This window comes from Mauremys mutica, chromosome 1 (genome assembly GCF_020497125.1).
Source record: "Mauremys mutica isolate MM-2020 ecotype Southern chromosome 1, ASM2049712v1, whole genome shotgun sequence".
In the NCBI taxonomy this organism is placed as follows: domain Eukaryota; kingdom Metazoa; phylum Chordata; order Testudines; family Geoemydidae; genus Mauremys; species Mauremys mutica.
Window position 1 is genome coordinate 266,078,664 of NC_059072.1, and position 23,571 is coordinate 266,102,234.

General features: G+C 41.9%; 1 protein-coding gene and 1 long non-coding RNA gene across 8 annotated transcripts in view; one reads left to right on the plus strand and one right to left on the minus strand.

Moving 5' to 3' along the window:
• The window catches only part of SLC15A1 (solute carrier family 15 member 1), a 52,104-nt gene that overhangs the window by 25,897 nt on the left and 2,636 nt on the right, over positions 1-23,571 (plus strand). The window contains exons 11-22 of the mRNA XM_045009199.1: positions 1,840-1,929; positions 2,579-2,623; positions 2,733-2,765; positions 2,889-2,977; positions 6,789-6,870; positions 8,211-8,336; positions 12,001-12,147; positions 15,994-16,043; positions 16,419-16,526; positions 16,670-16,766; positions 17,259-17,405; positions 22,426-22,533. Coding sequence (XP_044865134.1) covers positions 1,840-1,929; positions 2,579-2,623; positions 2,733-2,765; positions 2,889-2,977; positions 6,789-6,870; positions 8,211-8,336; positions 12,001-12,147; positions 15,994-16,043; positions 16,419-16,526; positions 16,670-16,766; positions 17,259-17,405; positions 22,426-22,533 — 1,122 coding nt within the window. The remainder of the gene's footprint in view (positions 1-1,839; positions 1,930-2,578; positions 2,624-2,732; positions 2,766-2,888; positions 2,978-6,788; positions 6,871-8,210; positions 8,337-12,000; positions 12,148-15,993; positions 16,044-16,418; positions 16,527-16,669; positions 16,767-17,258; positions 17,406-22,425; positions 22,534-23,571) is intronic.
• The window catches only part of LOC123366096, a 59,459-nt gene that overhangs the window by 21,731 nt on the left and 14,157 nt on the right, over positions 1-23,571 (minus strand). For 6 of the 7 annotated variants that reach the window (XR_006577920.1, XR_006577917.1, XR_006577922.1 and 3 more), the window contains 2 exons: positions 11,891-11,925; positions 8,180-8,327 (listed from right to left, as the gene is read on the minus strand). This is a non-coding gene — a long non-coding RNA (uncharacterized LOC123366096). Of the gene's footprint in view, positions 1-8,179; positions 8,328-11,890; positions 11,926-15,780; positions 15,890-23,571 lie in introns of all 7 variants that reach the window. The other variant, XR_006577930.1, reaches the window with a different exon arrangement.

Genomic DNA, 23,571 nt, shown 5'->3' on the forward strand with positions numbered 1-23,571 from the left:
CAAATCTCAACCTCCCTTCTGTCTCCTCTCTGATTCCTGCCTACATGACATCTTCCATGTAGCCCCCGTTCATTGAAAACGCTCCTCAAAACCGCCTCATCGTTCAAGTCCCTCTTAAAAATTTGTTTCTGAAACATCATCTATCAGAAATGAGATAAAATAACACAAACTAACAAAAACAAAGTCTAGTTCAATGTAACCATCACATATATGTACAGACCTTACTGAGTAACAGTGAACTTTATTTACATAACCTCTCTTGTCCTTTCTCCACACACACACCTGCACACGTTTTGTCCGTTTTTGTCCGTTCGTTAAAAGACAGGGAATAAAGAGTAGGAATAAATGGTAAATTTTCAGAATGGAGAGGGGTAACTAGTGGTGTTCCCCAAGGGTCAGTCCTAGGACCAATCCTATTCAACTTATTCATAAATGATCTGGAGAAAGGAGTAAAAAGTGAGGTGGCAAAGTTTGCAGATGATACTAAAATGCTCAAGATAGTTAAGACCAAAGCAGACTCTGAAGAACTTCAAAAAGATCTCACAAAACTAAGTGATTGGGCAACAAAATGGCAAATGAAATTTAATGTGGATAAATGTAAAGTAATGCACATTGGGAAAAATAATCCCAACTATACATACAATATGATGGGGCTAATTTAGCTACAACTAATCAGGAAAAAGATCTTGGAGTCATCGTGGATAGTTCTCTGAAGACAACCACGCACTGTGCAGCAGCAGTAAAAAAAGCAAACAGGATGTTAGGAATCATTAAAAGGGGATAGAGAATAAGACGGAGAATATCTTATTGCCCTTATATAAATCCATGGTAGGCCCACATCTTGAATACTTCGTACAGATGTGGTCTCCTCATCTCAAATAAGATATACTGGCATTAGAAAAGGTTCAGAGAAAGGCAATTAAAATAATTAGGGGTTTGGAATGGGTCCCATATGAGCAGAGGTTAAAGAGGCTAGGACTTTTCAGCTTGGAAAAGAGGAGACTAAGGGGGGATATGATAGAGGTATATAAAATCATGAGTGATGTGGAGAAAGTGAATAAGGAAAAGTTATTTACTTGTTCCCATAATATAAGAACTAGGGATTACCAAATGAAATTAATGGGCAGCAGGTTTAAAACAAATAAAAGGAAGTTCTTCTTCACACAGCACACAGTCAACTTGTGGAACTCCTTGCCTGAGGAGGTTGTGAAGGCTAGGACTATAAAAGGGTTTAAAAGAGAACTGGATAAATTCATGGAGGTTAAGTCCATTAATGGCTATTAACCAGAATGGGTAAGGAATGGTGTCCCTAGCCTCTGTTTGTCAGAGGGTGGTGATGGACGGCAGGAGAGAGATTACTTGATCATTACCTGTTAGGTTCACTCACTCTGGGGCACCTGGCATTGGCCACTGTCAGTAGACAGGATACTGGGCTGGATGGACCTTTGGTCTGACCCACTATGGCCATTCTTATGTTCTTATGTTATGTTCTTATCTTCACTTTAATTTAGGCCCCAGTAGTGCAAAGACTTACACATATGCTTAACTTTAAAGGACTGTAAATAATTCCATTGAAGTCTAAAGTACTACTCACAATCTGTAAAGTTTAGCATGTGTCTAAGTCTTGCATGATCAGGACCTTTGTTTCTAATGTGAATTAAAATATGATATGAATAGCAATAGTATGAATAAAATATGAATAATAGTAATAGTCTTAGTATATAGATATATACACACACATATATATATATATGTTTTATATATATAAAAAACTTGTGGTTTTGTTGAATTTACCTATTTTTAGCAACTTTTTTTTTTTTTTACTGTTCTTCACTATAGAAACGACTTATTACACAAACTAAGATGGTCTTGAGGGTACTTTTCCTGTATATTCCTCTCCCCATGTTCTGGGCACTTTTTGATCAGCAGGTAAGGTAGAAAAAAAGTGTAATTTTTTTGCAAGTACATGTACAATTATATTCAGTCATTATGTTGTGAAATCAGTGGGCAGAATTTAAACTGGTGATAATGAAAAATGGTACTTATGAATTACATAGTTATTCATATACTGTACCTATTAAGTTATTTTATTTCTCTCTCCTATTATATACTAGCTGCTTCTTGTAAAGTTTTAAGCGTATGATCAATTAATATTTCAAACATATATATATTACAAAATAATCTAAGTTGACACAATGTCAGCAAAAATATTAAAGATAAAATCCTAATCCTGGTTCCAGCTCTTATATGCTGGATAAAAAAGACTGGAGCAGCATAAAAGGCCTCTAAAAGCCCCAGTTCTGTCTGGGGGAGGATTCCCCCAGTGCAGACACTATGGAAGACAGCCATAAAGCTACCCTCCAAAGACCCCATTGCAAGTCCAACATTTTCCTTTAGTAGTTCAGGTTCAGACCTTTGTCAAAGAATGACAGAGAAGGAAGTTATCCTAAGGAACGTTTTTTTCTTCCTTTATTATTGATTCCCCACCCACTCTATTCTTCCCTTTCTAAAAAAATTCAGGAGTAACTAGAGCAGATTGCTTTATTGTAGCATTTCATTATGACTTTGTTTTATTAAGGGATCAAGATGGACATTACAAGCCACAACAATGGATGGAAACTTTGTAGGTTATTTTAACTTTAAGTTTTAAAGAATTATTGACATTTCATTTGTTCTTATGCATTTTGTCAGTCTTCTAATATTAAAATATATTTACCTTTTCTTTTCCTTAGGGAGCTATTCAGATCCAGCCAGACCAGATGCAGGTACACGAAACTAAATTTGTGATATTTTTTAAATATTCCTCAAAGACTTTTTTTTAAATCACTATTTTAAAAAAGTCTTTGGAAAGTGCTTAACTTCTTTTTCTGGATTTTTACATTCAACAGACCGTGAACCCGATTCTGATTGTTGTTATGGTCCCAATTGTAGACGCTGTGGTTTATCCTTTAATTAAAAAATGCCACTTCAATTTCACGTAAGTTAATTCATATGCCTGATTTAATATTTAGGTGTATTTTAATGATTTATCTTAAAGTGCTGTGTTGATAATATTGTGACAGAGCAAGCTTTCACTAAGATAAGGAAATACAAGGTGTAGAACTATTAATAATGAATTAATATAAAAAGTATTTTATGTTACTGAAACACTCAGGGCTTGGCTACACTTGCGAGTTAGAGCGCATTAAAGTAGGCCCAGGTGCCCTAATTCCTGACCTGTCCACACTGGCAAGGCACATAGAGCGCTCTGACTCCTCAGCTAGAGCATTCCTGGCAGGGGCGGCTCCAGTAATTTCGCCGCCCCAAGCACGGCGGCACGCCGTGGGGGGCACGCTGGCGGTCGCCGGTCCCGTGGCTCCAGTGGACCTCCTGCAGACGTGCCTGCGGAGGGTCCGCCCCAAGCACGGCTGCGGGAGGTCCACTGGAGCCGCCTGCCGCCCTCCCGGCGACAGGCAGAGTGCCCCCCGCGGCATGCCGCCCCAAGCACGCGCTTGGCGCGCTGGGGTCTGGAGCCGGCCCTGGTTCCTGGTAACCCACTTTGGCAAGTGGAATAACATTTGCTGCGCCTTGTCTACAATGCCTGGCATCAGTGTGAATGAGGTGTTGCATTACTGTGCTCTGATTGGCCTCCGGAAATGTCCCATAATCCCTTTAAGTCAAGTGGCCACTCTTGTCATTGTTTTTGAATCACTGCAGGAATGCGGATATGCCCTTTCAAAACTCCGTTTCTGACAGGCGGCATGCTTATCTGCTCTGAGACAAAGCAACCATTATTGTGGAATGCTGTGTGTGAGAGAAAGAGAGAGGTGGGGGGGTCTGCTGCTGTCTGAACTTACAAGACAGCATGCTGACATGCTCTCAGCCCCCCAAAAACCCACTCTCTCTCCCCCCACATACACACAACACACTCCCTGTCACACTCCACCCCACCTCCCCTATTTGAAAAGCACATTGCAGTCATTTGCATGCTGGGATAGCTGCCCATAATGCACCCCTCCCAATGCTGTTGCAAGTGCCGCAAATGTGGCCATGCCAGTGCGCTTGAAGCTGTCAGTCTGGACAGACTGCTGTGCTTTCCCTGCTGCGCTCTCTGAAGGCTGGTTTAACTCAAAGTGCTCTACGTCTGCAAGTGTAGCCGTGCCCTTAGTTGCAATCCTATATACATCTCTAAGAACAAAGAGAAGGTGAACCCAGCTGCAGGGGGCAAACTACAGAGTGGAGATGAAATCCTGCCCCCCTTGAAGTCAATGCCATAAATCCAATTGACTTCAAGAGAACTAGGATTTCACCTTTGGTTTTTTCCTTCCTTCCTTCTTTCTTTCTGTTTTCTATTATAAAAAATAGACACATACTTACTCCTATCTTGTGGGAGTATCTTTTTGCCTCAGAATGGGAGAAGCCAGATATACTTTCTGATGGAACTTAGACAGCACTTTACATTGTGAGTAGAGCTGGCCAGGAATTTTTTGATTAATCACCTTTTTGTCAAAAAATGCCAATTCAGTGAAACCTAAACTGTTAGCAAAGTAGGGTCAGGTTCAACAAATTTCCTGACTCAAGTAAATGTTAAGAAAAAAAGTTTGGAAATAGAGTGTCAAAGTTAAAAATTTCATTTTTATGGTTCAAAATGACTACTTTCAAAATTTAAACTATTTAGACTGAAAAAAAAAAGAAGGGCAAAATCAAAACAAAAATTATCAAAACAGAATATTTTGATTGACCCAAAATGGTAAAAATTTGGTTTTTTTGGTTCATGACGATTTTTGAGATTTTAACTTTTTGCCCAGAATCAAGACAGGAAAAATTGTTGAACTCTCAAAAATCTTAATGGAACAGAAAAACCATTTCCTCACCAGCTTTAGTTGAGAGTGTTGCTATGTATACCTTCATGTAGCATCATCTGTTACTAGCAATACAGCATGGATAGGAATGCAGTTTGGAAAGATGGAAAAGGTTCATTGGCTGAAACAACTAAGGGAAAAGGGTAGTTTTTCCCACTGAGTTAGCTCAATCAAGCTGGCTTAATAGGGTTTTCAAGTGTGTTAAGTTAGCTTGATTTGAGTAAACTCAATTGAAAAAAGAGCTTTCCCCCTAAATCTAGATAATTCTATACACTATAAAATGGATCTCCCATTTTTTAGGAGTCATTCTAGGTTAAGACTCAGTGGCAGGAAGACAAAATTAGGCTAGAATTCAGCCAGATGCTCTCTCATAACTGAGTTTTAGGAAGGGGTGATTCATTATAAAGAAGCTACATGAATTTTGTTACTGGAATTTTTTAATTTATTAATTTATTTTTATGGGGTTTCAAATTAGTTCCCTGTTTTGGGTATTTACAGTATATTCCTGATTTTTTTCTCTGATTCTCTTGTTTTCCTCATTGATTTTATGTAAGTCTAGAACCCATGTTTCTAGTACTACAACTGTGTAGTGTGCCCAACAAACAGTCACAACTTATGTATGGGCATTATTGATAAATTTAGTATCAAATAAAGAAATAGTAAGAGCAATTTAAAAATCAAATTTCCTGACTGTGTACTGTTCTTTTCTGACCCATTTATTACAGTTCGCTTTTATCCATTTATGAAAATTGTTGTGGGAATGTGAACTTCCCCTGTTGCAAACCTGCTGACCCTCCCATCCTCTTCCCACTAAGATTTTGATTACATCAGAGAGACATGTTTTATGTTCTTTACTGGCAATGGAAATTTTACTTGGCTCCTTCAAACATGGGCCCTCCACAGCCATCATTTGATGCCATAAATAGATAGTTTGCCCTAGACCAGGGATCGGCAGCCTTTGGCAGGTTCAGCCGATCATGGCTCCCACTGGCCGCGGTTTGCCGCTCCAGGCCAATGGAGACATTGGGAAGCGGCGGCCAGCACATCCCTCGGCCCGCACTGCTTCACGCATGCCAAAAGTTGCCGATCCCTGCCCTAGACTTAGGGGCGGCTCTAGCTTTTTTGCCGCCCCAAACACGGCAGTCAGGCAGCCTTCGGCGGCTTGCCTGCGGGAGGTCCCCAGTCCCGCGGATTTGACGGCTTGCCTGTGGGAGGTCCGCTGGTCCCGCAGATTCGGTGTACCTGCCGCCGAATCCACAGGACTGGCAGACCTCCCAGAGGTATGCCGCCAAAGACTGCCTGAGTGCCACCCTAGCAGGGACCGGCAGGCCGCCCCCCAAGGCTTGCCACCCCAGGCATGCGCTTGGAGCGCTCATGCTGCCGCTGCCTAGACTGACTTTTATTGCCATGGTACCAAATTTAATAATGTCTTAAAATGTCATTAGACCTAAAAACCATCTCTCTCTGAATTTTTTTAGTTCAGTACTTTTCAGATTTTAACATAGTAGTATATGCATAATAAGTAATCTTCCTTTTGTACAGGCCATAACTATGCACTTCTATAGCTCTTTTTATTCTTTGCAGCCTTATATGGATTAAGTTCCCTTTCTGAGTAAATCAGACGTTTTAGGTCAATTGTGCAAACCTAATAATTGTTCAGATGATGGCTAATCATAGAAATGAGCCATATAGATCTTGAGCAACAGATTATTAAACAGACTAGTGATGTCATTTCAAGGAGTCAGATTTCCCTAAAGGGTAACTGGGAACTAACACTGAGATATGTAAGGCTTAAAGTGGTATTTTCTGTAACTATATCAGTACTCACAGGGTAATAATATACTATCAGTGGTCATCTTAATGTTCTCCATAATGAAATGGAAACTCACAGCTGAATTTTTGGATTAATACTACGCCTACAATTCATGTTTTTTGTTGCTATACTAGGCCCCTGAGGAAAATTACAGTTGGTATGTTTCTTGCATCTCTGGCTTTTGTTGCTGCTGCACTGGTACAAGTGCAAATCGATGTAAGTTAAGCCGAACACAGCCAAATTATGATATTGCTATTTAGCTTTTTAATTACTATACAGATTTTGGTGAGAGTGCAAATGGTCCAAACCATGGCAATTAATCATTTCTTTCTATATGAATTAACCAAGAGTGTTTTTATAAAAAATAAAGGGAAGGGCACATATTGGTATATATGTGTCATGGAATGTAATGTGATCTATGATAAAATTAATAAGCTAGAAGAGTTCCTCAACAGCTTATCTGTCTTCGTTATGGGTTTTTAATTTTTATTGAAGTTCAAAGTTTAAAATCAGAAGACTTGGTTGTTTGCTTTGTTGAAGAATACATTTGCACATCTCACCTTTTTTATTTGTTTTGAGTGGAGGGTAAGTGTGACACAACCCTAGAGCTATGTGATGTCACAAATTAAGAGTGAAATGCTGTTGATTTAATGCATGAATCCATCGGAATACACTGAGTTTTACTTTCAACATTGCTTGTTAAAGATAAGATTAAATGGCTAGATCTTCAGCTGGTGAAAATAGTGCTTGCTTTATGTCCTGTTTTGAGAGGAGGGGGGGACTTAAATAGCCCTATGCTGGCTTTGTGCCCAGGGATGAACTTCACCCAAAATGATTAGCTACCTATAGAAATTTATTAAAAAGGCCAGAGAGCATTTTTTGTAGTGATATGAGCAGACAATGGAAAAGAGGATAACATTAAAAGCTAGGTAGGGTAGTACTTGTAGGAAAGAAATGAAAATGCATATGGCTCTACCAAATCTCAGTGCACACAGGTACAAAGGCCATTTTATCCACTAATATGGTGGCTTCTTCGTGTCAGAATGGTTGGGAAGTGAAAATGGAGCCTGTTTCTCTCTTTGGCCTGAACACAGAGGGTCAGATACCTTCCTGCTGGAGGGTCCCACTTATGGTTACACCCTGGTTAGTCACTACCTGTTGTAAATGGGACAGAAGATAAGATGAAAGGGAATTCAGAAATATGGCCTGTTGTATACTGTGAGAAAGCCTTGGAGCCCCTGATGCCTGTACCCTGAGTCCCGAAGGGTCCTGATGTTGACAGCAAACAGAAGGAAAATGGATAAGAGGTGTATGGGGTTGTGGAAGTCTTGCTGAGAAAAAAGGAGTTCCTTTTCTTAGGCTTTCTAGTATAAAGGGTGAGGAAGCATATGGAAACATGTTGTCACCATGTGTGTTAGTCACAGGTGTTTGTTGTGCAAATGTCAATTTTCTTCATAAGTACTAAGGTCATTGTGATTATATTATATTATATTAATAATTATATTATATTATATTTATTACTTACTGTTTAATTTATTTCACTCTTTTTCACCAAGAAAACTCTTCCAGACTTCCCAAAAGAAGGGCAATCCCAAATCAAAGTAATAAATTTAGGCACTGATGTTGCAAAAGTTGACTTTGGCCCTGGAGTTGAAAATATGTCTGTGGAATCTCTGATGGCGGTAAGAAAGAGTAATGATTAGAGTTGGTAAAAAAAATTAAAACTTATTTTCTAAATTTTTCACAAGTTTTTTTTAAATATGTTTTGTATACTGAAAATCTGCATTTTAGTAAATGAAAAAATTGATAACCATTTCAACAATGTTTTTAAAAACTTTTAAATACAAATTTTGGGGAAAAAAGTCACTAATCATTTTGTAAAAAAACAGCTCTCTTACCCAGTAGCTACACCTTCCAACAAACCATTGATAACTACTCTTGAGTGTGGTCTTTATAGCAGTTTTGAAGCCATTTTATAGTAATTTCATCTAAACTACATTTCCCTAGTTTGCTTATGAAAATATCATGTGGGACTATGTCAGAAGCCATACTGAAATTAAGATATATCACATCTACTGCTTCTCACCTATCCACTAGGCCAGTAAACCTGTCAAATAAGGAAATTAGGTTGGTTTGAGATGATTTGGTCTTGACAAATCTATATTGGCTATTACTTATTACCCTATTATCCTCTAGTTGGTTACAAAGTTGATTTTTAATAATTTGTCTCAGTATCTTTCCAAGTATCGAAGTTAGGCTGATGGGTCTATAATTCCCTGTGTTTTCTTTGTTCCCCTTAAGGGCTGCCCATGTGGGGGCAGGCAAAAGAACCAGTTTGCCCTAAGGCCCCTCCTGAAGAGGGGCCCCCCAAACCAAGTGGTTTTGCAACCTGGTGCATAAGGTCACAGTGCCACTCAGTTTATGCCCAGCCACCCCTCCCTCATGACAGAGGGTTGGCTGGGCCAAACTTGAGTGATACTGCAGTGCCATGCTTCAGATTGCAATGCCTAGTGCAGGGAGCTGAGCCCATCCCCACAGGACAGGAGCTGCTGCTGCTGCAGGGTGAGTGCAGGACAGGCTTGCTCTCCAACTCCCCCTCCCACACTGGCCTCCCTTTAGTGTTTTTGCACCCTTGGTTTAATGATTTCTGTGGCTGCAAATTTTTTGGAAGGGTAGGGGCCTCAGTTTCAGATTTTGCCCTGGGCCCCCCAAAACCTCTGTGCAGCCCTGGTCCCCTTTTTAATGATAGGTACTATATTTTCCCTTCTCTGGTCCTCTGGGACTTCACCCACCATCCTCCATGAGTTCTGACTAATGGTTCTGAGATTACTTTAGCTAGTTCCTTAAGTACCTTAGGTTGAATTTCATTACGCCCTGGTGAATTGAATACGTCTAACTTATCTAAATATTCTTTAACCTATTCTTTCCCTATTTTGGCTTGTATTCCTTCCCTGATAATAATATTAATTGTGTTAAATATCTGGTCACCATTAACCTTTTTAGTGAAGATTGAAGCAAAATAGATACTAAACACCTCAGCCTTTTGATGTCATCTCCTATTAGCCCTCCTTTCCTGCTAAACAGAGGACCAAAAAAGTTTATTAGCATGAGAAGCTGGTGAGAGTTATCAGGATTTAGTTTTATGTTTTCAGGCCATCCTGCTCTTCTTGTCAACAAACAGTCTATTTCTTTCCTGCAGAAAGGGGAAGTCACTCCACATCCCTAACTTAGGTCAAATTTTCACTTCTATAGAAGTGATAGCTATGAAATAATGCTTCTGGAGGGACTGGGTGATTTTAAGGTTTAGCAGTGGGATGGAGAGTCTTCCACCTGTAGAGTATCAGTTCAAATCCAGTTCAGGATAGGTCTGTTGTGAATAAAAGTTATTACCCTCTGATGGCTAGAGGTTGGTCTTTGTGAAATTAGTTTATCATCTCAGCCCAGTTCTAGCTGACAAATATCCATATACATTACTATTATTAATTTCTATTACAGTAGCACCGTGAGACTTCAACTGAAGTCAGGGCCCATTGTCAGGGCCAGCTCCAGGCACCAGCATTCCAAGCTGGTGCTTGGGGTGGCATTCTGCAAGGGGCGGCAGTCCCTGTTGTTTTGCCCCCAAGCAGTGTGCCGAATTGCCGCCGCGGAGGACGGGGGCAGTCCGTGTGCCCTTAGGGTGGCAGACGTGTTTCCGGGGTGAGGGCAATTGGGCGGCAGCTTCTATGTTTAGCTGTCCGGGGCAGCTTCAGCTAAACATAGAAGCTGCCGCCGAATTGCCGCGGCAGTAGAAACGCGCCTGCCACCCTAAGGGCACACGGACTGCCCCTGCTGTCTGCGGCGGCAATTTGGCGCACTGCTTGGGGTGGCGAAAACTGTAGAGCCGGCCCTGCCCATTGTACTTTACATACTCATAGTTAGGGCCCTATCAAATTCACAGCCATGAAAAACATGTCACAGACTCTGAAATTTGGTCTCCCCTGTGAAATCTGGCTATTGTAGGGGAGACCAGATTTCACAGAGTTGAGCGGCCAGAGAGCAGTGGCTGCTGGCCGGGAGCCCAGCTCTGAAGGAAGCAGCGATGCCAGCAGCAGTGCAGAAGTGAGGTGGCATGGTATTGGGGGGGGCAGTGCTGGCCTTACAGGTGGGCAGGTGGGCTACTGTGCAGGGCCCCATGGTCAGGGGGGTGCCATGGTCAAACCCTCCCCCTCCCTACACACACACACATAGCCTGCACAAGGATCCTTTAATTCCCAAGCACTGGGCTCCTGCTGCTAGTCCTGGAGGGGCTAGGGAAGGACAGGACTTCCTCTTCCTCTGCATGGGCCACTCCCAAGGCTTTATCTCAGATTCATCTCCGGTAACCTTCCCCGGATGCAGGAAGCTCCATGGTTGCTCGCTGGGAATCCAGCTCTAAAAGCAGTGCAGAAGTGTGTGTCACATGGTATGGTATTGCCATCCTTCATTCTGCTCTGCTGCTGGAGGTGGAGCTTTGGGCGCCCGGCCTGCAGCTGCCTTCTGGCTGCCCAGCTCTGAAGGCAGCATCACAATATCCCCCACAGCAATCCCCCAGTATTGGAATTCACATAATTGGTTCATTTCTTCCTTCACCCAGACTTCAGAGTACCAAGAATTTTATTCACAGCAGTATGTGGAAGTGCTAATAATTTTCTCTCTAAGTAAATTTGTTGCTCCCACCAGATGTTAAATTGATACACAGGTGTGAAGTCCTCTGTTTAACGATGGTACAGGTACAGCACCAACAGAGACAATACAGGATTTTCCACATGGCAGTGCCAATGTGCCTCAACCTTGTTCTGGAGGAAGCATTCAAGGATAGTGCAGCCTCCATACCATTCAGTCTTTGAATTGTCTGCTGAGACTTTCAACAAGGATGTTAACCAGTACCAGTTCTTATGAAGGTTTAGCAATGCAGAGATACTTCCTTTCCCACACTCTATGAGTAGGGCCCTACCAAAATCATGGTCCATTTTGGGCAATTTCATTGTCACAGGATTTAAAAAATCATAAATTTAATGGTTTCAGATATTTAAATCTGAAATTTCATGGTATTGTAACCGTGGGGGTCTCAACCCAAAATGGGATTGTGTTGGGGTGGAGAGGTCTGTGTGAAGAAATGAACCAAAACCATTTATGGACAAAATGATTACAGTGGTTTTAGATGCAGAAAACTGAACAAAAATCTTCAGTGGGATTTATGAGACCATGTGCAACATACCTAATAAATTTCAGAACTCTTGAGTCAGCAGGGTCCTGATAAATGCATAGACAGAATCACAGTTATGTGAATATACATAGCAAATGTTCTTTCTTTCTTTTTTTTTATAGACAAACTATATGACATTTGACACTACTAGCTTAAAAGGAATGAATATAGCCTATGGAAATCAAATCTTAAATCGGTCTCTTAATTTTCTGGGAAAAGAACGTCATACTCTTATACTAAAAAATTCAGGTGACATCCAAACTGAACTGGTAAGCTTGTTTAATTCCTAGTTAGTATATCCTTCCAATCTGCTAAAGGGAGAGTTTTAATCTCAAGTGAAGTTTAATGTAATTTAATATATAGTTTAAACATTTCTGGATAAACATAAATAATTTTAAATGGATGGTCTTAGTTTCATGCTTCACAACAATCACATGTATTAACAAATCTCTAAAGATGAGACTCGGGGGCAGGTCCACAAAAGGGACTTAGTGCTATTGCAGCACAACTACGATGCTGTAGCTATGCTGCTGTAACACTGTAGTATAGATGCTTCCTACAGTGATGGCATGGGCTTTTCCATTAGCATAGATAATCTACCTCCTTGAGCAGTGGTAGTGAGGTTGGTAGAAACATTCTTCTGTTGACTTGCTCACATCTACCCCAGGGGTTAGATTGGCATAGCTACGGCCTGCAGGGATGTGAATTTTTCACATTCCTGAGTGACATAGCTATGTTGATCTAAATTTTCAGTGTTGACCAGCCCTCCATGATACAGCACCTAGCATTGAGGTGCCCTGTCACCTCGTGGAATCCACAGCCCCGAGTTAAGCAGCACATCTCCCTATCCAGTGCATAGGGAAAGTAAGACTCTAAGGCCTGGTCTACATATGCGTTTAAACCGATTTTAGCAGCGTTAAACCGATTTAACGCTGCACCCGTCCACACAACGAGGCCCTTTCTATCGATATAAAGGGCTCTTTAAACCGGTTTCTGTACTCCTCCCCAACGAGAGGAGTAGCGCTGAAATCGGTATTACCATATCGAATTAGGGTTAGTGTGGCTGCAAATCGACGGTATTGGCCTCCGGGCAGTATCCCACAGTGCACCATTGTGACTGCTCTGGACAGCAATCTGAACTCGGATGCACTGGCCAGGTAGACAGGAAAAGCCCCGCGAACTTTTGAATTTCATTTCCTGTTTGCCCAGCATGGAGCTCTGATCAGCACAGGTGGCGATGCAGTCCCAAATCCAAAAGGAGCTCCAGCATGGACCGTAAGGGAGATACTGGATCTGATCGCTGTATGGGGAGACAAATCTGTTGTATCAGAGCTCCGTTACAGAAGACAAAATGACAAAGCATTTGAAAAAATCTCCAGGCTATGATAGACAGAGGCCACAGCAGGGACTCAGCACAGTGCTGCGTGAGAAGCGTAACGGAAAGCCAAAGAATCAAATGGACGCTCATGGAGGGAGGGAGGGGGGACTGAGGACTCCAGCTATCCCACAGTCCCCGCAGTCTCTGAAAAGCATTTGCATTCTTGGCTGGGCTCCAAGTGCCTGAAGGGTCAAAAACATTTTCCCGGGTGTTTGCAGGGACCTATGTCGTCAATTTACACCCTTCCCCCCCCCGAAAGAAAAGGGAAAAAAATCGTTTCTTGCCTTTTTTCAAGGTCACCCTATGTCTACTGCATGCTGCTGGTAGACGGGGTGCTGGAGTGCTAAACAGCAGCATCCTCTCCTCTCCCCTCACTGGTGGTGGACGGTACAGTGCAGTAGGACTGGTATCCGTTCTCGTTGTCAGCCTGTGAGTGCTCCTGGCTGGTCTCGGTGAGGTCGGATGGGGGCGCCTGGGTAAAAATAGGAATGACTCCTGGTCATTCCCAGCAGATGGTACAGAACAGCTGGTAACCGTCCTCATCATAGCAACTGGGGGCTGAGCTCCATCAGCCTCCCCCCCTCGTCATGTATAAAGAAAAGATTCTGTACTGGCTAGACTATCATAGCAGCGGAAGGCTGGTCTCCTCTCCCCCACTACCCTTTAATGTCCTGCCTGAACTATCATAGCAGCAGGAGGCTTCCTCCCCCTCATTTTTTCTCACTAAAAAGTCAGTGTTTCTTATTCCTGCATTCTTTATTACTTCATCACACAAATGGGGGGACACTGCCACAGTAGCCCAAGAGGGTTGGGGGAAGAGGGAAGCAACGGGTGGGGTTGTTGCAGGGGCACCCCCTAGAATGGCATGCAGCTCATTTCTGCGGGATCTCTGGGGCTCTGACACAGAGCGGCTGTGCTCTCTGGTTCTCTAGTACACTTGCCCCATATTCTAAGCAGGACTGACTCTATTTTTAGACAAAACATAGGAAGGGAATGACCCAGGGAGTCATTCCCATTTTTGCCTATGCACCCCCGGCCAACCTCAGCGAGGCCAGCCAGGAGCACCCATGATAGCAGCAGACGGTACAGAACGACTGATAACCGTCATCTCATCGCCAATTTACAATGGCACGGTAGATGGTACAATATGACTGGTAACCATCTCTGCTATCTTGCAAAGGCAAATGAATGCTGCTGTGTAGCAGTGCAGTACCGCCTCTGTCAGCAGCATCCAGTACACATACGGTGACAGTGACAAAAGGCAAAACGGACTCCATGATTGCCATGCTATGGCGTCTGCCACGGCAATCCAGGGAAAAAGGGTGCGAAATGATTGTCTGCCGTTGCTTTCCTGGAGGAAGGATTGAGTGACGACATTTACCCAGAATCACCCGCGACACTGTTTTTGCATTGGGATCACAACCCAGAATTCCAATGGGCAGAGGAGACTGTGGGAACTATGGGATAGCTACCCACAGTGCAACGCTCCAGAAATCGACACTAGCCTCGGTACATGGACGCACACCGCCAAATTAATGTGCTTAGTGTGGCCGCGTGCACTCGATTTTATACAATCTGTTTACAAAACCGGTTTATCTAAAATCGGAATAATCCCATAGTGTAGACATACCCTAAGAAAGGGATTCACAAAAGTCAGCAAGCTGATTGGAGTGGTGGGGGTTTCCCAAGCTAGTCAATAGGAAATGCCAGAGGTAGGTGCCCATCTCTGGACTAGCAGAAGGCACCTCCCTCTGCTACGGATTCACAGCCATGAACCGTCTCCTCAATTTAGGCTCTTAAGTCAGTCCTTTTCCACAAAATAAATAAATAAAAATTAGGAGGCAATAGTGCCACTTTTAAGCCCAGTAGTTAGACCACTCACCCAGAATGTGGAAGCCCGTGGTTCAGTTTTTCTCTCTCTCTGCGTGAGCTGGAGCAGGGATTTGAATGTATCTCTCTTATATTCCATGTGAGTGCCCCAACCACTGAGCTATAGACTATACTCGTTTCTTGAAGCTGTTCCACTTTTTATGAAACACTTAGCCATTGGAGCAGGGATTGGAACCTGGGTCTCAAAAGTGAGTGCTCTAGAGAGTCATTGTTACTGTGAATATTTAAATATTTCATACAAAGTGGAATGGCTTCAACAGGAGAGGTTGAGAGAGGCCCATCCCAAAATACTGTATAGCCCAGTGGTTAGGGCAGTGAGGTATGACTCCTGTGTTCAATCCTTGCTCCAACTCAGGCATAGTGGGGATTTGAACCTGGGTCTCTCTCATATCCTGCTTTATTAAGTGTAAGGGGAGCACTGGCATCACCTCCTCTTCTGTTTTGTTTGGGGTCCAACCTGGTAGACAGCCTTTGAGAATGACTACCAAATCAGGCCCCACAGGTGAGATATGTGGGGGATCCTATTGGGGCTGAGGTGTTAGCTGAACATTAGGATTAAGGTGTCTTAGCTCGTCCCCACCAGCAGAAAGTTAGGTGCCATGGGGACTTTACCAGTGGAAATTTAGTTACTTACAGAGTTAGATGGCAGCTGAGGTTATGAGGATTTACGTTTTGTATTTAGGCACCAAAAGTAGTAGTTAGACACTGGCCTAACTCTGTGGATCTATCCTTGGAGTCTTATTCTGAAGTAAGAGATAGTGGATATTGGTACATAATAGTGCACATCATAGCATGTCAAAGATACCAACACAAATATCTTATTCATGATAATTGTCTTTTCCACCAGCTGCTTGATGGCCTTACATCAAAGTCAGAAGATGGAAAAAATCAAATCAGGTATCATTAATAAACATTTGCTTTACTTCAGCTGTGTGTTAAAATGGCATCTTTATAGTCCAATATCTTGTTTCTGCTTCCTGTGCATCTTCAACCTGAATCTTCATTTGTTACTGAAAAAAACAGGTTTTAACTTATTGACTCATCTGGAAAGGGGGATGGATTCTGTTTTGCTTCTTGCATCAGCTATACATTTTTAAAGAGAAGAGAAAATGTCATTTAAAAATGATCAAAATCTATTCAAATGAGATGGGGAGGGAAATGATTTCAAATATGTGTTGCATTGCCAGTATATAATGTAAAGAATGTTAGCTTTGTGTAAGTTTTACTTATGTTGCCATGTTTTATAAGTATTATATTTTTTGTTTTGTAAAGATTTATAAACAATTTGGCTTCAACCATCAACATCACAATGGATAGTACTCATTTTGAAGATGTGATGAAATTTTCTGCCACCAATTATACATCCTTTACAAGAGGCGTGTAAGTATTTTCTTTACCTTAATCCAAAGACTTCCAGGGAAAAAATAGTCTTTGTCCTCAGAAAAAGTACATGGAATTCATAGTATTATTATGTAAGTACAATTAATTCCAGAGTTATTTAGATTAACTTCTTTGTTTTTCAGAAAAGAGATAGTTGTTGTTGGAGACAATTCACTGACTTGCAAAAATCAGTCAATATCATTTGGATATGGCAGTGCATATACTATTGTAATTCAAGGGGTAAGTTGCCAGTGCTGCTAAAAGATGCAGAATTACATTTGTGTTAAAACAAAATTAAAAAGTAGTGTAATTGCCATTGAACAAATTACCTGCTATTGATGAAATATAAAATAACTACATGGACTTATCTCATATGTTAGAATATTTTATCTAATGTAGTTTTAATAAACTATAAAAATAATAATGGAGGTAATGGGTTGCATTCTGAATCAAAATAGGTATGGTGAATTAGTTAATAGGGGTTCTAGTTTCTGCCTAAGAGACTTAAAAACCTAGAGCCTGGTCAGATACCCAGGGCTTCAAGGTCTTAATATGGACTCAGTCACAAAATGATCACTAATTTAAAATTCTCTATACACTGTTGATTTATTTTAACATAGTTGAGAGGGTTGCTCCCTGATGAAACTCTCATAGCATATTTTTATCTTTAGAAAACATGCAGCATTTTCATCATTGTTTTCTAATATACCATTTTCATTATCATTATTTCAGTGTAACAACAACACACTAGCACTCAGATACGTTGAAGATATCCAGCCCAATACAGTTCACATGGCTTGGCAGATCCCTCAATACTTCATTATGACATGTGGTGAAGTGGTCTTCTCTGTCACTGGACTGGCATTTTCCTATTCTCAGGTAGGAGGTTTCCATCAATAACATTAGTATTCCTGAGATATGTCTTTACCTTTTACTGATGAATGTAATGGCCTCACCAAGCAGACAGAAAAACAATTAGACTATCATTAAAAAAAATAATCACCACTGTCATCTATGTGAATCAGAAGTTGCCAGATTTTTTTTTGTTGGCGTAAATTAGCATTTTTCAATTACTTCTGTGTTGATTTCATCAGACTATTTGATTTACAGTAGCTGATGATCTGACCACCAGTCTTCAGGTCACTCCATCACACAAACTGCCTGCCAATGGAAACTCTTGGCACCAGGGCTGTACTGCTTCTTGTTATGGAGCCAGTTCTGGGTGGAGAAAAGCTAAAACCAGAATGAATAGATACTGAGACCTTGTCTACACACATACGTTGTGCTGGTTTAATTTAAATTGCTTTTTAAACTCCTGTGTGGACACTCTTATTTCAGAGTGGTTTATTTTGTTTTAGCTTCAAAGTGTCCCTTGTCAATTTAAACTAAAACAAAACAAATCTTATTTAAACTGAAATAAGAGCCTTTTGCGTCAGTTTAATTGTGTACCTATTTGTATCACCCTAAATAATCTCTCCCCTTATTTTTAAGACACTCCAATTTGTCTCACATATTAGCCATGAGTGCTTTTTCTTTTTATGTCCTTTTCCTTTCATTCTGATGAATAGTATATGTACTGTAACATGTTGTGCTCAGATACTGTTGTGATGGGTACCTAATAAGTACCTAGACAGATATCATTTGATTTGTTATTGTGAACTCTGATTTCAGCAACAATTTTGTACCCAGTGAGTTTGTGTCATATGTAAAATATGCTTGTTAATCACTCATTGTACACAATATGTGCAGTATTATAAGCAATACTGGAAATGTACTGCTTCCACAATCTTTCCCTGCCCTTCCCACAATTCTTTAAATAAAAAACAGGAGCATTTCATAGAATCATAAGGGACCATTATGATCATCTAGTCTGACATCCTGCACAACGCAGGCCACAGAATCTCACCCACCCACTCCTGTATGAAACCTATGTCTGAGCCATTCAAGTCCTCAAATCATGGTTTAAAGACTTCAAGGTGCAGAGAATCTTCCAGCAAGTGACCTGTGCCCCACACTGCAGAGGAATGCGAAAAACCCTCAGGGCCTCTGCCAATCTTCCCTGGAGGAAAATTCCTTCCCGACCCCAAATATGGCAATCAGCTAAACCCTGAGCATGTGGGCAAAACTCACCAGCCAGACACCCAGGAAAGAATTCTCTGTAGTAACTCAGATCCCGCCCCATCTAATATCCCCATCACAGGCCATTTACAGAGTACATATTTACAGATAATAGTCAAACACCAATTAATTGCCAAGATTAGGCTATCCCATCATACTATCCCTCCATAAACTTATCAAGCTTAGTCTTGAAGCCAGATATGTCTTTTGCCCCCACTGCTCCCCTTGGAAGGCTGTTCCAGAACTTCACTCTTCTGATGGTTAGAAACCGTCATCTAATTTCAAGTCTAAACTTCCTGATGGCCAGTTTATATCCATTTGTTCTTGTGTCCACATTGGTACTAAGTTTAAATAATTCCTCTCCCTTCCTGGTATTTATCCCTCTGATATATTTAGAGAGAGCAATCATATCTCCCCTCAGCCTTCTTTTGGTTAGGCTAAACAAGCCGAGCTCTTTGAGTCTCCTTTCATAAGGCAGGTTTTCCATTCCTCCGATCATCCTAGTAGCCCTTCTCCGTACCTGTTCCAGTTTGAATTCATCCTTCTTAAACATGGGAGACCAGAACTGCACACAGTATTCCAGATGAGGTCTCCCCAGTGCCTTGTATAACGGTACTAACACCTCCTTATCTCTACTGGAAATACCTCGCCTGATGCATCCCAAGACCGCAATAGCTTTTTTCACAGTCATATCACATTGGCGGCTCATAGTCATCCTGCGATTAACCAATACTCCAAGGTCCTTCTTCTCCTCTGTTACTTTCTGTGGACGGGTCAGACTCACCCCTGCGGCGCCTCCTGCTGGTGCTTCTGGGAATTAGCTCAGTTCCAGTCCAGAGCGCCCTCTGCAGGCCGGTGATCTGCCTGTCTTCAGGCCCCTGTGTCCCTCCCTGGACCCGGTGCCCTTTTACATGGGGTGCTGCCCCTGGCAGTAACCCCTTTCTCTCTGGGTCTCCCCTTCTTGGGGAACCCCCACCCTCTATCCCCACCTTGCCTCAGTATTGGCTACTGCCAGTCATTGTCTAGCCCCACACTCTGGGGCAGACTGCAGTATCAGCCTACTCATCACAGGCAAAGGGGTTTGGACCTGCTGCCTTGGCCTACCCCTGGGCTGCCCTCTGCAACCCCCAGTACCTGTTGGCCCACTGCTAGGCCGCAGCCTGGGGCTTTCTAGGCTGGAGCTCCCCAGCTCCTCAGCCTTTCCCCAGCCCTGCTTCACTCAGGTATCCAGACACTAGCTCCCTGCAGCCAGGCCCTTCTCTCTCTGAAGGCAGAGAGAGACTACTGTCTGTACTTCTGGCTCCCTTGGCCTTTTATAGGGGCCAGCTGTCACTCAGTTTGGGGCGTGGCCTCACCTGCAGCCACTCCCTCAACCAGCCCAGCCTTGAGAGCAGCTGCTCTCAAGCCCTGCCAGGCTGCTTTTAAACCCCTCAGGGCAGGAGCAGGGGTCCACCCTGCTACACTTCCAATTGATGCATCCCCAGTTTATAACAATAATTCTTGTTATTAATCCCTAAATGCATGACCTTGCACTTTTCACTATTAATTTTCATCCTATTACTATTACTCCAGTTTACAAGGTCATCCAGATCTTCCTGTATGATATCCCGGTCCTTTTCTGTATTGGCAATACCTCCCAGCTTTGTGTCATCCGGAAACTTTATTAGCACATTCCCACTTTTTGTGCCAAGGTCAGTAATAAAAAAAGATTAAATAAGATTGGTCCCAGAACCAATCCCTGAGGAACTCCACTAGTAACCTCCCTCCAACTTGACAGTTCACCTTTCAGTACGACCCATTGTAGTCTCCACTTTAACCAGTTCCTTATCCACCTTTCAATTTTCATATTGATCCCCATCTTTTCCAATTTAGCTAATAGTTCCCCACGTGGAACTGTATCAAATGCCTTACTGAAATCGAGGTAAATTAGATCCACTGCATTTCCTTTGTCTAGAAAATCTGTTACCTTCTCAAAGAAGGAGATCAGGTTGGTTAGGCACGATCTACCTTTTTGTAAAACTATGTTGTATTTTGTCCCAGTTACCATTGACCTCAATGTCCTTAACTACTTTCTCCTTCAAATTTTTTCAGAGACCTTGCATACTACAGATGTCAAACTAACAGGCCTGTAGTTGCCCAGATCACATTTTTCCCCTTTCTTAAAGATAGGAACTATGTTAGCAATTCTCCAGACATACAGTACAACCCCTGAGTTTACAGATTCATTAAAAATTCTTGCTAATGGGCTTGCAATTTCATGTGCCAATTCCTTTAATATTCTTGGATGACGATTATCTGGGCCCCCCAATTTAGTCCCATTAAGCTGGTTGAATTTGGCTTCTACCTCGGATGTGGTAATATCTACCTCCATAGCCTCATTCCCATTTGTCATCCTACCATTATCCCTAAGCTCCTCATTAGCCTCATTAAAGACTGAGGCAAAATATTTGTTTAGATATTGGGCCATGCCTAGATTATCCTTAACCTCCACTCCATCTTCAGTGTTTAGCGGTCCCACTTCTTCTTTCTTTGTTTTCTTCTTATTTATATGGCTATAGAACATTTTAGTATTGGTTTTAATTCCCTTTGCAAGGTCCAACTCTACATAGCTTTTGGCCTTTCTCACTTTATCCCTACATGTTCTGACCTCAATAACGTAACTTTCCTTGCTGATCACTCCCATCTTCCACTCCTTGTAGGCTTTCTGCTTTTTCTTAATTACCTCTCTGAGATGCTTGTTCATCCAGCTTGGTCTACAACTCCTGCCTATGATTTTTTTCCCCTTTCTTGGGATGCAGGCTTCTGATAGTTTCTGCAACTTTAACTTGAAGTAATTCCAGGCCTCCTCTGCCTTTCGATCCACAAGTTCTGCAGTCCAATCCACTTCCCTAACTAATTTCTTTAATTTTTTAAAGTTAGCCCTTTCGAAATAAAAAACCGTAGTCACAGATCTATTTTTGTTTATTCTTCCATTTCGTTTAAACTGAAATAGCTCCTGATCGCTCGAACCAAGGTTGTCCCCTACAACCATTTCTTCTATGAGGTCCTCACTACTCACCAAAACCAAATCTAAAATGGCATCCCCTCTTGTTGGTTCAGCAACTACTTGATGAAGGAATCCATCAGCTATCACATCTAGGAAAATCTGAGCCCTATGATTATTACTAGCACTTGTCCTCCAGTCTGTATCTGGGAAGTTAAAATCTCCCATGATCACACAATTCCCATTAGTATTTACTTAATTAAAAACATTAAAAAGGTCTCTATCCATATCCAAATCAGATCCCGGTGGTCTATAGCATACCCCAAGCACTATCTCAGGGGAGGCTCTAGTAGCTTTCTTTCCCAATGTGATTTTTGCCCAGACAGACTCTGTCTTATCCATTCCATCCCTTCTTATTTCTTTACAGTTAACCTCATCATTGACATACAATGCTACTCCACCACCTTTGCCTTTATTTCTGTCTTTCCTAAACAGCACATAGCCTTCAATACCTGTACTCCAGTCATGACTACTATTCCACCATGTTTCTGTTATCCCTATAATATCCGGTTTCACTTCCTGCACCAGTAGCTCTAGTTCCTCCATTTTGTTACCTAAGCTCCTTGCATTGGTGTACAAACATCTTAATTTTTGCTGTTTGGCTTTGCTCACATTCTTTACCCAGGTTAATGTTAAGAATAAGCTAAACTTTGAAGATCGAACATGAACCTACATAATCTACTTTTATAAAATGTGTTAAAGTGCAAAGCAATTCAATTAAATATCTTGTTTCTGCAGGCACCTTCCAACATGAAATCGGTGCTTCAGGCAGGCTGGCTGCTGACTGTGGCTGTTGGTAACATCATTGTTCTTATTGTGGCTGGGGCATCAAAACTCAGCGAGCAGGTAAATAGACATTAGCCCAAAACTGTATTGGTATAGTGTATTCTTATTGCTTACTATATCAGTTCAGTATACTATACAGCTATGGTACAGGGGAGAACAATCATAGATAAGCCTCATAACCTTCTTTTCCCATCACTTCATTACTGTGGTGGATTTGTAGTTTTATAACAAGACAAGAGCATGTGATTTACAAAAAAAAACCCACTAGCTGGAGTAGAGTCATTGAAACCCACAGTCAGCCATGCAGAATTATCATTTACAATTGAGTGACCTCAGGTCAGATGTAAAGGCCTCACTAGACCATATGAAGAACACTGAGATAATTGGGTAACTAACATCACACAAGCTGTTGTGACCTATTTAGATAAAGTCTGATGTGTATACTATACAGTATACACTGACCAGATTTTCTGGGTGCTATATTAAGATGCAGTTCTGAGGAGGGGCTCCTCCATATCCTGGGTTACATACCATGAAGAGTCACTTTCCTTACCATACAGGAGAGAGATAGTTGGTGGATTGGAGTTTGGAGCACCTTCTTAAGATTCTGCTGGAACTCTCTAGTTCATCCAAGATTCATTTTAAAACTACACTTCTTTTAAAAAAAATATTAGGAGTTCCTGCCAGCTGTGTCCCCCAAGCTTTTTCTACTCCTAATTCCTGCACTGTTAATGAAACAGGCTAGTTCAGCCCTTTTGAAAGTTGCAAATCATAGAAGATTAGGGTTGGAAGAGACCTCAGGGGGTCATCTAGTCCATCCCCCTGCTCAAAGCAGAACCAACCCCAACTAAATCATCCCAGCCAGGGCTTTGTCAAGCTGGGCCTAAAAAACTTTAAGGAGAGAGATTCCACCACCTCCCTGGGTAACCAGTTCCAGTGCTTCACCACCCTCCAAGTGAAATAGTTTTTCCTAATATCCAACCTAGACCTCCCCTACTGCAACTTGAGATCATTGCTTCTTGTTCTGTCATCTGCCACCACTGAGAACAGTCTAGCACCATCCTCTTTGGAACCCCCCTTCAGGTAGTTGAAGGCTGC